This window comes from Ostrinia furnacalis, unplaced genomic scaffold (assembly GCF_004193835.3).
Source record: "Ostrinia furnacalis isolate ACB-3 unplaced genomic scaffold, ASM419383v2 OfSCF1475, whole genome shotgun sequence".
Taxonomy (NCBI): domain Eukaryota; kingdom Metazoa; phylum Arthropoda; class Insecta; order Lepidoptera; family Crambidae; genus Ostrinia; species Ostrinia furnacalis.
The window spans coordinates 75,419-91,105 of NW_021131714.1; the positions used below are offsets into that span (position 1 = coordinate 75,419).

The following is a 15,687-nucleotide window of genomic DNA, read 5'->3' on the forward strand; positions in this document are numbered from 1 at the left end:
ATTTGGAGGTAGGAAGCCATAGTTCCTTTGTAGTTGAAGTTCCCTTCCACCTTCAGCATAATCATCAGTTTCCACCAAGTGTGATGAAGGGCAAGAGCTTCCTCGTTGAGAATAAAAACATGTTCTGTCCAGTTTTTGCTCTAAATCTGTTCTACGTAATGTAAACTTAGAGGATTCCCAATATTAATTCACTCTAAGAAAGTCAAAAACATGTAACGGAATCTCCGACTTACCACTTTAGTGGACCGATTACAGGAAATAGTGGCCTATTGAGTACATGTTTTTTTGTATCATTATGAATGTTCAGGAATCGGCGAAGTTTTTAAAATAGTTTTGGACCTATGGAAATTCTTTTTTTTACTTAAACTTTTAAGTTGAAAATTTGATAGTGTTCTGATAAAAGCATAATTTTAATGTTTCTAGCAAAACTTTTGTATCTTGAATCAAAGATAGGAAGGTGATTATTTTTTTCAAACATCTGCAATTCATAACAAATCTGTTGAAAAAAAGAAATCCGAAAAAAGTCAATCCAAAAAAAAGATAAAAATGTTTAAAGCCTACTAGGTCATAAAATTTTAAAATATCACAAAATTAACTCTATCTCCTAAACTAAGCACAATCGTATAATATACATGGGGGTGATTTAGGTACACCTTGAAGTAAGGAATCTAAATTTTTCTTTTAGACCTCACTGTTTTGGCCACCCTGTATACAGTGTGAGTCACGTTAAAGTGTACATATAAAAATAGATGAAACAAGACCTATTTTTATCGACAAAAAATAGGTCAAAATTTTTTTGAGATTTTTTTTTAATTTTTTATATATTTTTTTTCTTCCAATTACTTATTGAAAAGAAAACGTAATAACTTTTAAACTAAGCGGTATATCCCGATAAAATAAAAACTGTTATAATGCTAAATAACAGGCGATACTAAAAAAATACATAAAATACACAAAAAATGCCAACAAATTAATAAAAAACGATACTTTTTGAAAAAAATCTGCTTAAAAATTCGTGTTTTTTTGGTTATTTGAATAATTTCTCCAAAAAATGCCCCTATAACAGGTGGTTTTTATTACTTTGTATTATTTTCTATCGTATTATCTTTGTAAAACCAAAAATCGCATGTCTCTATTCCTATCACAACATTTGCTATGATCGTTTGAACTAAGCCTCTCCGGGCGCGCCATTCAACGCTTCGTTAATAACGAAACTGAAAATGGCTCTAGATTTTTAATTTTGATAAAGACAAGTTAGATTTCAAATAAAAACAAAAGATTTCGAAGTAAAATAAGCATTTTAGTTAAAATTAAAATTGTCTCTACCTGTAGCGGAGTATAATGTTGTGGCAGGCCTTTTTTCAAACGATCATAGCAAATGTTGTGATAGGGATAGAGACATGCGATTTTTGGTTTTACAAAGATAATACGATAGAAAATAATACAAAGTAATAAAAACCACCTGTTATAGGGGCATTTTTTGGAGAAATTATTCAAATAACCAAAAAAACACGAATTTTTAAGCAGATTTTTTTCAAAAAGTATCGTTTTTTATTAATTTGTTGGCATTTTTTGTGTATTTTATGTATTTTTTTAGCATTGCTTGTTATTTAGCATTATTACTGTTTTTATTTTATCAGGATATACCGCTTAGTTTAAAAGTTATTACGTTTTCTTTACAATAAGTAATTGGAAGAAAAAAAATTCTATAAAAAATTAAAAAAAAATCTCAAAAAATTTTTGACCTCTTTTTTGTCGATAAAAATAGGTCTAGTTTCATCTATTTTCATATATACACTTTAACGTGACTCACACTGTATTACAATGTATAACAGATTCTTCCGTCTTACGACATTGTCTCCGCTTTTTATAGAAAACGTTGTTAAGCATACTCGGATGTATTATCTTATCTACAGAAAGATACATTTTTATATGATTTTTTCCTTCTTTGTTAACAATATGTACCTACTCGTATGTACCTACAGATACGAGTAGATACAAATATCGTCTCTAACGCAAACTCTTGTGAGGACAGATAAATAAATAAATAAGTTACATAATTATCGGTTTCTCTAGGAAAAAGTCACGAGGAAAAGATAATTGTTAAAAAATCAACTTGACAAACTTTTTGCACGTGATTTCTGTTTTTATCCTTTTTTAAATTGACTAAAGGTGTTACCATCCCTAATGTACTACACACTCGCTAAGTTACAATGCCTAGTAAAGGTCAACGAACGGAGGTCACGTGACAGGAAATAGAGTTAGCGCTAGGTGTAATTTTAGCCGTTACAGCCGTTTCAGTTCACAGGGTTGCTAAGTGGAATGAATTGAAACGTTTTTGGTTCATTTCATGAAAAAATAACATTCAGGTTCCATTACTATTATCAGCTTAAACTCGAGCTGGAATTGATGTTCAAATTATGTTTGGGGTAATTTTTTTCAGGAGGATAAAGTCGTAAATTATGGCATAAAAATAAATAGGAATAAAGCTCCAAAAGAACTTTTTTTTTTACTGTTTATTGATTTATAAGGTGGACCGACGACCTCATAAAGGTAGCAGGAAGGCGCTGGATACAGCGGTTGATTTGGAAATCATTGGGGGAGGCCTATGTTCAGCAGTGGACGTCCTGTGACTGAAATAATGATGATGAATCTGAGCTCTGTATTCCACGATGAACTTTCTGTTATAACTAATAATCGATTATTTTGATTGAAATCTGTTACAAGTTACAATAGTTAATTCTGTTCTAAGAATGTTTATATATAAACATAAAATCCAGTCAGTATAGTAATTTTGTTCTACGGTTAATTAATTCTCGAATTAGTTTAGGCACTAATTATTAAAACGGCAAGCAACATAGTTTGAAAGTTTGAAACGTGGTTAAAGGTTGGGTCCACATGATGTGTTTGCTTCTGTGTAGAAAACCTACACATAACTTTATCTATGTATTACAAAATATGTTTGGGCTTTTCTCTCTTATCTGTTGTGAAAATCTGGTAGTGTCAATCGATTTGATGATTTATAATCCTTTTGTGTTAATGTAATGTGACTCTCTTCTCTCCTTCGTCGCTACACTCTTGCCAGAGTGGTCGTGGTCGTCACACCCGGTCCGATAGCAAACCTGACAATCCGTCGCCATTCCTTCCGCACTGCAGCCTTTCTTGTGCACTCGTGGAGTGGACCATTTAGTGCGGTTTTGACCTGGTCAGTCCAACGCATGGGCGACTTCCGCGCGCTCTTGTGCCCTCAACCTTCCCCTGCACGACAAGTCGTTCAACAGAAGCGACATCTCCACGTGTAATATGGCCAAAAAAAGTGACAATACGACTTTGGACGATGGATGAAATGTGNTATATAAACATAAAATCCAGTCAGTATAGTAATTTGTTCTACGGTTAATTAATTCTCGAGTTAGTTTAGGCACTAATTATTAAAACGGCAAGCAACATAGTTTGAAAGTTTGAAACGTGGTTAAAAAGGTTGGGTCCACATGTTGTGTTTGTTTTAGAGAGACAACATTACACATAACTTTCTCTATGTACTTATTAAATAAATATTAGTGCTTTTTTCTTTCTATATTTTGTGAAATCTGGTAGAGTGTCAATCGATTTGATGATTTATAATCCTTTTGTGTTAATGTAATGTGACTCTCTTCTCTCCTTCGTCGCTACACTCTTGCCAGAGTGGTCGTGGTCGTCACACCCGGTCCGATGGCAAATCTCACAATCCGTCGCCATTCCTTCCGAACTGCAGCCTTTCTTGTGCACTCGTGGAGTGGACCATTGAGTGCGGTTTTGACCTGGTCAGTCCAGCCTCGTGCATGGGCGACTTGCCGCCCGCTCTTTTGTCCTCAACCTTCCCCTGCATGACAAGTCGTTCAACAGAAGCGACGTCTCCACGTGTAATATGGCCAAAAAAAGTGGCAATACGACTTTGGACGATGGAAGAAATGTGATCGCCATTTTTCTTTATAAGTACGTATGTTGACCTTTTTCGGAGCAACTTACACAGTCCCAAATACTTAATTATAGCCTTCGGCATAACATTTTGCCTGGTACTGTGAATAAATAGTGAATGAAACTCAGCCATATTAATAAGCCATCTATTAAAAACAATGAAATTAACTCCATCCTCAGAAAAATATCTACAAACGACAGTATATCTAGCTCGTACAATCTATATAATTCAAATATTGCAGAGATACTAACCAGAGACAAGAAAACTCAGTAATAACTTACACTGTATGCTATCAGTGGTTGGAAAAATAAACTTATTTTCTCCGAGCTGAACGAAAACGGGTCTGGTTTTTCAAACGACGTTATTCCGCGCTAGACTATACCGAGATAGCGGTACCGCGTTATTTTAGATAACGTTATGGTAACGGATCTTGTGGCATAGACAATTCAGGCAAAGTGAAATTGTCTTTTTGCACTTCTTTTGTTTTCTGATGAGATGATTAAGTATCAATATCTACTTACTAACTGACAAAGTTTGTGTAGGTAATTGAAGCCACGATATCCGCACGGTGAAGAGGTCGGACTAGCCGATTCGTGATCCAAGGAACGCGGGATCGAATCCCGACACCGTTCGTCTATTAATATTGTGGTGAGCCCACTTGTACCACAAGCTTATTTAGCTTAATACGAGGGGCTGGCTCACTGGATTATTAGTAATTTGTGTTATACAACTTACATAATATACTTAAAAAAATGTAGAAGTTTGGTAACATTTTGTATTGTATAACTTACTTACAGTAAGTAGGTACTTGTATTATCTAGATTCTAGAATCTAGATAGAGACAAGTACATTTCTCAAAAGCGCTAATTGGATAAATTAATTACTTTTAAACACGTTCTTATATCTTAATTTGATATTAATTTTTGATGAAGAGCAAAAAGCTACGGTATAATTTCACTACATTGTTGAGAAAATAAAATTTAATGACAATGCTTTTGCATAAAGTGCTTAAACTAAAATAACTGAGGCAATTTAAGAAAATGTGATTTTAACAGACTTAAAAGCTATTCTCTGAAGTAAATTATTAAGAAAATGTTCCACTTAAAATTTCTAAAACTAGTTTAGATACGTGCTGTGAGAATAAAGTAGATTTTAACTAAATTAATTTATTTAGTAATATCATAACAACGGCACCAAGCACCGCTTCATAGACAAAATACAATTTGGAACGTTATTACTCAGTAACTAAGTTTTAACTCCAATTGCTTAATTTTAATATTTTCTGAATACACCTTTTCGTACTTATTTCAGTATAAAGTATTTATTTCAGTATCCGTTTTTAATTATGCAGGAATAAAATAGGGACTCGATTGTACGTTTTACTTTATTTCATTTTTTTAAATTTTCTAATTTCTGTGGAAAATGTCTATGTAAGTCTGTATTTATCTAACCCAATTAAATAACAAAAGCAAATAAGGCTCTATCTGCTTGTCTACCAAAGAACAATACACCACTAAAACAATACACGGCGAACATTTTCACCCAATTTTCGAGGTAACCAGTGAAAAACAAAAGCTTTCAGCAATATGTGACGAACAATAAGTTGTACAACGTCAAGCAATAAAACTACGCGGTGGGAAATTGGTCTGTCTTTCTGGCACAGTAATTGAAATGTCCGAGCATGTAGGGATGAACATAGCTACTAGGTATAGTAGCTATGTTTTCAGATAACTTATCCTCGTAAGTCCCCGCGTACTTGTACAAGTACATATTAAGGATAGTAGTTCAGACCTGACATTTAAACTACATAGCAAGAGTAACTGCCCAATGTACTTACCCAAGTACAAAATTTTCTTTCCCCATTTACCGGGTAGTTTTTTTACAANAATGCCGTCGGGACCTGCACCTTTAGTTCTATCTAAATATTTCAAATTATATTTAACTTCCCTTTGGCTCAAAGATAGGCGTCCGAAGGAACCCGAGTTAATATTTTGTANACCACGAATCGATCGTCCAAAATTTCTGAGTCAAATATTGTGCTATTTAGCCAAGTCTCGCACATAACTAAGATATCATAGTCACAGCCAATTACACTTTTATATAACTCAGTTGTCTTCGTTCGAAGACCCCTAACATTTTGAAAATATATATTTAACTTATCGAATGTAACTATTAGAAATATTGTACTCCAGTTTTAAAGAAACTATATAATTATAATTAGTACCTAACTTAAGCTAAACTATCCAGCGTCGCCGCGCTACGAACCAGGACATATTCAGACGTATCTGTTTTACGCATATATATGCGTCCGCCTCGAACCCAAACATGTTTGTATTGGAGTTCCTTCGCCCGGTTCCGAGCCATACCATGAAGAAACTTGTTGTCAGGTGACAGATTTTCCACTACGTATATTGGTGTTCTCTTGTCTGACTTAAGCCCCACATGTCCCGTGTTTAATCTATCCTGAGGATGACTTTTATTGTATTTCATCACGGCTGCCAACAGGGAGTCCCGGTTGCGAGGGCTGCTTAACTTAACCAGGATGGAACGGGGGCGAGGACTCTCGGGGTTTTTCTATTACAAATAGGTACCTACTCGTACCATGACAGAATAAGTAAACATCATGAATAAGTCCTTCCTAAAAATGTTGCTGCTTTATTACGCGTTTTTTTTTATATACCCTGTATTGTTTACAATACATATTAAATCAACGTTATTTAGTTCTCTCTTGCTCGGTCCAGCAGCCCTGGGCCGGCGCCTGCCCTCGCGGCCTTCAGTGGCGCGCGACGCGTGCTCAGCGCTGGGAACCGGCTGCCTTTATTATACTAATTAATTGTATAATGTGTAACGCTATCATTTAACCCAACTATTACCTCATCAATGAGAAACTTTTGAGCTTCCAGTTTTTATGTAACTTTTAAGCGTGTCACTTAGCTTTCAAGCTTTCCAACGATAGCAATATCCAAGCAGGCTATGACACAAAATATACAGTGATAAATATACATATAGGTAAGTCAATATGCACTCCTAAAAATTCTCATTCCCCACCTCACCTTCAGACTGAATCTCATTGATTTTATCATCTATATCTACTAATATTATAAATGCGAAAGTAACTCTGTCTGTCTGTCTGTCTCTCTTTCACGCCAAAACCATAGAACCGATTTTGATGAATTTGGCATAGATATAGTTTGAGTCCCGGGAAAGGACATAGGATAGATTTTATCCCGGTTTTTTAAACAGGAACGCGCGTGAAAAAGTTTTTCCGTGAAAGACATAATTCCAAGCGGGCGAAGCCGCGGACGGAAAGCTAGTAATTTATAAGCCACAAAAATAATGCAGTAAATTTTTTGCGCTTTGCTATGCATCGAAAACAATTTGCAATTTAAGCGCAGTCACAATACAGAGCACAGAAATGTTCAACCTTATAACAATGAGTTTCCTACTACATTTTATGTCGTTTTACCCGTATTGTGCACGTTTATTATACCTTCACGTGGTTTTACTAGTCTTCTTTCATATTGTTAGTTTACTTTGCCAGTAGGCATACTTGTATTACGACTTAATTTTGAGCATTGATACTACATATTTTTAAATTTCCATGAAATTTCGTATCAGCATATGCAGATTCAAAGATAAAAGATTAATTGATAGGCATTACTTGCTTTTCGGATATGATTAGGCATATACTTACTTAGGTGTGCAAAGTTTGAAAGAAATGTGTTAGTCAGAAATAATCATGCATACGGTGAAAATTCACATTAATTAAATTTCTTTTCTACCGACAAAGAACATGATTGAGATTGATTTGATTGTAGGCGTTTGTGGTATAACCAAATACATTCCAATACTGGTGGCCTCTAACTAAATAAAAAGTTAGTTGTAATGACAAAATTAAATGCGATAATAGGCTTTTAAAAGGCATTTTTACACGACCCAGTATTAATCAAACTACGAGTATGTATTTAAACGTTTTATATTAAAAGAATGATTATTAAATAAACACGCTATCATGGCTAAGATAAAATTAGATTTGCCACTAACTAGTGCTACAGATTAAATTTAATTATGAATAATTAATTAAGTTGCCCTTATGTCACGCCGGGCCGGGTCAATCGAGTTGAAAGTGAAACGTCACCTCATCTGCCGTCGGTCTGAATTGAATTGGCTGATGCCGCAGCTTTCACCGCGCACCAGCGCAAGCACTGAAGACCCGCAGTAAAGGGGCATAGTAAAACATCTTCTTATTATTGCTATTAAATAAAGTCTGGTGACAATTTGGCCCACCCTATAAGACGGTTTTTTTGTAAAGGTTACAGTACAAATGAACCCGTACATAAACTTTGCGTGCCATATGCAGGCTTTAGTCTTACTATTGGTTTTGATTGTGGCGCAGCATCAACGAGCCGGGGATAATACACAATTTGACAGTTCTGATTCATGCAACAATTGAATAGCGGAACGAAAGCTGCATGTTAAATTTAAAATAATTTCACACACAGTGTTCGTCTCGCTTTGTGGTCTTGTTATATGTTGGTAAGTAAAAAAGTGTTAAAAGTATCGGTAGAATATTTCACTCGGAAAGTTTGTGTAAGATCTAACTGAAAAGGCTGAATGTAGGTACCTACTATTCGATGAGTATTCTTTATCCTCCTGATTTATCGTAGCAGATGTGGTAAAGCAATATTAAAAGTAGGTATTGAGTGATTATTGAGCTGTACGGCAGTGTAATAAGTTGATAAATTAATAACGAAGTGAAGTTCTTGTAAGATTATCCTGCCTACTTACGCCTACAAGTTACCTACTTTGTTGCAATTTTACTATCCGTTTTATTACAACTACCAAAAAGTGCTTTTACGAGGTATTCGTATGTAAACTCCGCAGAGACTACAAACAACTGCGGGTCGTCGACCCTCCGCCGGTGGAATTGCGACGCACTGCGTAACAGCAAGTTTTTAGGGCGTCCGTGATGCCATGGGAGAGGTAGCGACAAAACCAAATGGGTTTATTCATCGCGAGTTAGCCGCCTTTACCACAACACTGCCCTAGAGGACCTGCACCCAGTAGGCTCATATTTAAAGCTCCTTGAAATTCTTGAAAGCTGCAAGACAGTAGAAGTACTTGTTACGGTTAATGTGTAGTGTAGGTACTTACCCGTATGCATCTTCATAATTACGGGACTAATTCCACCTCTCGTTCCCACCGCTGAAACTCCTGTGTACCCAGGGTTTACAGCTTGACCGCCAATAAAAACCCAACCAGGGAAGGTCAAGTTTGTCCCGGGGGAATGTTAAACTGTTTTTGGACCTTCGTTGTCTTCATAATTAGCAAATGCTGCTCACTAGCGTCTGTAACCATGACACATAAATCGGCTGTGCATGCGGAGGGAGTGTCAGCGGGCCTGCCGCAGCCTCACAACTTTCCTCCGTTGTGTCGCGGCCACTGAAGCGGAACCCGCAATTAATGAATACTGTCGTTTTTACTCGCTTTTTTCCGGTTGAAATTCGTTCACACAAAAACCGCGGAGCCATCTTTAATCTCGCATGCAGACTCTTACTTCTCATTCATGGAGCCGGGATTTAATGTGCGCGAGTTTTCGCTGTGTTCCCCGGTAATATGCACTGTCCGTCATTACGGTTAATTATTAACTGACGTTTTTCAAACAATTGCGGCGAGCGATTACTTTCCACATGCGATTATTGTCACTATGCGAATTAACGCACCTAATCATGCGGGTAGTTTCAGATTTAATCGACTACAAGGAAAAGGATATTACTCACGCGTGTTAGTTTGTGATTTAGGAATTGATCATAGAGAAGTGAGAGTAAGGCAAAGAAAAAAATAGTGAGTGTCAGACAATTAATAAGATGTTTTTATCTTGAAAATCTATTATCAAACCCTCGGATTTGATAAAAGATTTTCAAAATCTCTATTTCCCCACATTTCATAAATGTTTTCATCTTAATGTTGTTCATAAAATTACTGCGTTAAACGTATAAAACAAGCACAGTTAAAAAAAAAAAAAAAAAAAAAAAAGTTATCACAGGCTACGAAAATAATAATTTTGTCGGAATCGGGACATTTTCAATATGATATGACAATAATTATTCAATATGACATTCTGTATTAGTTTATAATTTAATTAATGATAATTTATTAGTTTTCTGTTTTTAATCAATTAATGTAATATGACATGTTAGTATTATTTTCGATATAAAGTCTACTACACTTTTTAATATTTGCACGCTTCCAAGTTTGAGAAAATTTCAGTGAAACCTACCAAATCTATGTAAGACCACTTATGTACCTGGAATTACGCAAATAAAGAAATTTGATTTGATTTGATTTGATTTGATTTGATTTGAAAACTTCAGCAAATAATATAGGGCCTGTGTATCCGTATATTTATTATTTGCTGTTTTGCTTTCATGGTTGTGTATTATAAACCAGCTGACACATTCAATTTGGTTTCAGATCTAGAAATACGATCCGACTATCGAGCGCACGCGCACGAGACGGTCGGAAATTGAATGCTAGAGATGATAAAATACTTATTTATCGCTAATGAATCTGCAGAAGCAATTGCTTTTATCTCAATCCCGCGCGTGGGAGTCTGGGACACAAACTATGTATTATTGTTACAGATCTAGGTAAGTAAGTGGTATAAAAACTAAACCAGATTTAAATTATTCGGTCACATATCTGGATCTCGTGGTAACTCACCTGGTTTTTATTTATTTATAAAATTCGTTTAATATTAAATGCAAAACTATTTATTGTAAATACTTTGAAAAAATAATATAGTTTAAATAGAGCAAACTCCTCAAAATCCTATAAATAACAAACGGTTACAAAAATTTGTTGAAACATTTGTTTTTCAACTTCTAGATTACAGATAGATTTCAATTCAAGTCGACAAAATCGTCGGTATTTAGGTACGATAGAGGAAGGCAGACGTGTTTTTACTGTATTTCGAGCGAGTTTGCGTAATTATACGCGAAGAACCAGTAAAGCGGGTCAAACGGATGATCTTGTTTATTTATTTAGTGCCCTAGATGCGGGGTCGTCTGCTCGCGCATATTTGATGCGGCCTTCTTCGGCGACACCGTTATAAGCTATTTGCTGAACAATTACATCTTTGGCGAGTTGAGGTGTTAATGTTTGAGTATCAGTTTAAGCAAACTAAATATTTGATTAGTTTATTGTGGATATTTTTGTCACATGTTGATCAAGACGTACATTTTTATTCATAGTAAGTTACCTTATAAAGTTATAGTTAACAATAACGAGTCAAATCCTATCAAAGTAATAAGTAGGATAATTGCCCTGGACTTTTTCTGTTTAGAAAACAATGGGACAGTTACTAAGCCTGAGTCTTTGATGATTTTAATGATAGCTGAAAAACTGCAAATTCTTTGCGAGCATCGCTTAACGTTTCATTGGATTAGGCCATAAATAATCACGATTACCTTTCTAATTAGCTGCCAGTGATAAGTCACAATATAATTTTAACAAATCAACCGGCGTTATTCTCGGTGATCCATCATCAAATTAAAAGTAGGTAATCTTCGTCGGACTTACTTATTGCGCAAGCGGAATATCGACATCTAGATTGCAATCCCTGAATACCTACGACTTGCCTTTGCCTTAAGCAGTAAAGTATACAGATTGGCCGGCTTTTACAGACCGATCCAAATACATATTACCTATTTCAATAAATATGACCTGTATTTTCAGGGTAATTTAAAATTAATCGGTATCGAGCTGTATAATTCGTAGTTGAAATTTTCGTTTTATTAAACTAACTTTAACTCTTTTCGTGCAAGAATAATATAGATGATGTCGAATCACCAAGTAGGTAGGAATTACTCATGTGAAATCACTCATTCGTTGGCCTACTTAAAACTCATTTTGGAAAATTATTTGAGACTTTCTCAGTTGATCAAACATCTGGTGGCCGCTCTTACTCATACATATCTCATACATCCTTCCTGTTTCGTGTCGATTGTTCCAAAATTTTGAATACTTAATACATTTACAGAATAATCTGAACTTAGAAGGTTGGTCAGACAGATCTTAATTCATCGTTTCAGTTTCAGCAAACAAACAGGCCCCTAACATCTGTTTTATGTAACCTTTAATGTCGATAGCGACTGACGCACTAACTGTCACAGGTGGCGCTAGCGTCATCGCGGCTCAAACAATGGGCAATTAACGGCGGAGCTGTTCTTGCTGGTAATCTATGCAGATTGCAGCGGCCTTGGCGATGGCATTGCACTCCTTGCGAAATAGACGAGCGCCATGGTTATTTATAGACGATTATTGTTCTCTAGAGATGCTTTGACATATTTATGGCTCCGGTTTATTCATGGCAAATGTAAGAAATTATAGGCTTTGACATGATAAGCGATAATATTGTTAAATTGGCTTGACACTTTATTCAATTTTAGCAATCCACAAACCACAGAATACAGGGTAAATAAGGTAGAAGAGACGCAGTAATTTAATATCTTGCTTATTGGCGCTGATGAAAAAAAGACGATCATAAGATCAGCGGACGTCACTTATTGTATGGAAACTCGTCAAACCTCAATGGTTTGTGTGGAAGCGGAGACATGTGTGCTCGGACATTAAACGGGAGGGGCCGGTTATTGCAGTTTTTCGGCTGCGGACCTCGCGGCGGCGCCTAACGGACCTCCACATCCTGCGTGGGTACTCGAAAACTTGTATTGTAGAGGTACGTTGTCGTTTCACGTGTTTGTGTGATGTCTGTTGAGTATATCAATCACTATTTCAGCGCGGGGCATCTGATTCGCTCATCATTTCACTGTTTCACATGAAATTATAATTTCAACAAACTACAGTCTAACACACATAGGTAGGTAAGCATGACATACCTAGCAGGGAATTCTTATTTCAATCCAGCTTTCAGTGAATACGAGAGCAAATAACAAAATAAAAAAGAGCGCTTTGATTAATTAATTGAAGCTTTAATTACCTATGGTAAATTAATTATAGCGTGCTCTTGCTATTATAGAAAGATAACAACGTAATTAATGGAAAGCTAATGATGATGATAGTCTATGTAATTAGGTATAAAGAGATCAAATGAAGTTAAATAGTAATTAAAAATGCCAAACATGTCTGTCTGTGTTCTAAGTTTTTCAAATGCATCACTCACACTGGCATTTCTCTCAGTCTAGCCGTAACAACACCTTTCAAGTAATTGCTCGTGTCAACCGTTTCGCACATTTCAGTGCTAATGTAAGTACGTTTATTCCACGACACGATGTTATGGCAACGAGAAGAGGCAATATCCTCATTCCTGCGTCGTTTGCGCAGCTGCGCCCGCGCACGGCTCGTCTCTGAAGTATTCCCAAACCGCTCGTCGCTTACGAAACCACACCGGGGTTCTTACATGAGCACTGGATTTATCAATCGGCTGAGACAATCCTTTTAGTAATCAATTCGAATGTAAAAGATATCGAGTCATGTCAGCCGCCAGCAAATGTAGCTTATGTAGCTTTCATTTGCATCGATGATTATTTCTACAAGTTCTATATTAAAAATAAAGATCTCTTTAATAACTTTCGCTCACTGCTGGGTATAGTCCTCATGCTTCACTTCGGCATCTTATGTTCTTTTACTATCATCCGTAACGTCCATTCGAAAATGGTCTATTGAGCTGTAGACCAATGTAGATCTTAGGTTGGCTAGAAAATGTAAGAAAACAAAGAAAACGATAAGGTACGAGTACTGCTGAAATTTTCTACAGAAATAATTATTCGCTGTTAGTTTTCTAGGCTTATTGGAAGTGACATGCGGCACGGTCGCAACTCGCACGAACCGCAGCCGCCGGCGCACGCGCATTCCTTCGAGAGCGAACGCGGCGAAAGGAGCCGGACCGCTTTCCTTGCGACCCTTCATTCATCGAACATGCATAACGCCATTTATGGTGCAAATGTATTTTTTACGAGGGATATTTCAGTATTTGTTTCATTCTATTATATAAAAAACTGTCACTTCTTATGGACCTCGTCTTGAGTTCTTGAGCTTCTATTTCATTTGTACAAAGTAATACGAGTCAATAGAAACTCTACTGTTTATAAAAAAAGTAGAGAGTATAACTTATTAATAGACGTCAATAGTGAGACTGCTAAAGAATACAAAGTCATAATATACTCATGAATCTATTCACAAGGATTTGATTGCTTTATGCTTGTTAGCGGAACAATATCTTCGAAGGTTATTAATATGGATTAGTGCAATACAAATTGTATAAATATTGCAAGACAATTTAATGATTTATTAAAGTTTCACCCATTATGAAAAAGCATAATAAGAGGCATTGATTCGATGTGCATGCCACAAGTCTAAATCATAAATAATTCTATTAAAATACTGATCATATCCCATTATAATAGCTTTTACTTTTATCAACGTGATTATTAATATTAATCTATAATACAATAGAGCCGATTATTATGACTCAAACGGAACTGACGATACTTTTAAACAGGCTGATCTATTCAAAGATTAATCGTAAAACAATAATAACACTCGTCGTATATTTATTGTAATGAAAACATACGATTCGTCTGTGGAGGCTATGTTGAAAAGTCGGTCCATGAACTCATTTTTACAGCAATGAGGATGAAGAAATGATGATAAGAACAATTGATATTGAAGAAGAATAAGAATTTGTTTTTCTTGCGGTTTCAATGCCCTTTAGTTTTTATCTCTATGCCCTCCATAAATACCTTAAATAGGTAATTAAAATATAATCATCCTGTAAGAATCGCGAGTGTACAAGTAAGTAATTCACTGAACAATCACTGATCGATTGACGGTCATTAAACGAATAGATCGAGTTGTAAAGTCTCGTCTGAATGAGCTTCCCGTCGCGAGACTTATTAGCGTGTGAGTTTTATATGTACAGTCTAATTTTTTAGAAATCAGCAGAAATGTCATCAAATATGGCCAACTGACATAAAAATATTGTTAGTCTGTGAACTAGTGATGCGACAAAACCTCTNTTTGCGGTACGCGAGCAATAATGGACATCTGACTCCGATATGGGACAAGACACGGCCTTGCCTAGTTGTGTCACGATTGTCAGCAAATTCTCAGACTTATGCTCCGGAACACATTGGATCTCCAAGTTCGAAGAACGAGATATTTGTTCAATCTGGTTGAGGCGGTTGGTGATAGAATTTAATTCACTCCGTATCATGTCCCTATCCTTCTCAATTGAGTTGATTTTAGTCATACAATGGCTCAAATCCGTTTTGAATGATTCAAACGAGTCATTCATGAATTGAATCGATTCCGTAAGTCCGGAGATCTCGCCTCTAATAGCCTTCAACTGTCTGTTCCAATCACTCTTTAGTTCGCATGTAAAATCTCTCATTACAGCACGCAGCTCCTCCTGAATTATAGTACGCAATTCCGAACGTGATACATTTGTGTCACCGGCCGGTTCAATGAGTGATTGAGGTTTCTTGCGGCGCACTGTAACATTTGCATCGGGATTCATATTGCTAGGTGTAGATGGACGAACCGGAGTGTTAGAGTTATCGCTGCGCGGCCTCCTAGTCCGGCACTCGGGACATAACCAGTCCCTCTTAGCCTTAGCCGATAAATTACCTAGGTCTTCAGCGGAAATAGCAACGCATAAGCTGTGATATGATGACGCACAGGCACCGCATTCCATGCGATCACTATCGGTC

General features: G+C 36.2%; 1 protein-coding gene across 1 annotated transcript; it reads right to left on the reverse strand.

Annotated features, from left to right (window-relative positions):
- Positions 1–5,963: 5,963 nt before the first annotated feature.
- On the reverse strand, positions 5,964–15,687 carry LOC114352911 (uncharacterized). Its single transcript, XM_028304677.1, has 2 exons — positions 14,996–15,687; positions 5,964–6,534 (listed from the first exon to the last, which is right to left on the reverse strand). Exons 1-2 carry the CDS (start codon positions 15,669–15,671, stop codon positions 6,188–6,190), a joined length of 1,023 nt encoding a protein of 340 aa, XP_028160478.1. The 5' UTR covers positions 15,672–15,687; the 3' UTR covers positions 5,964–6,187.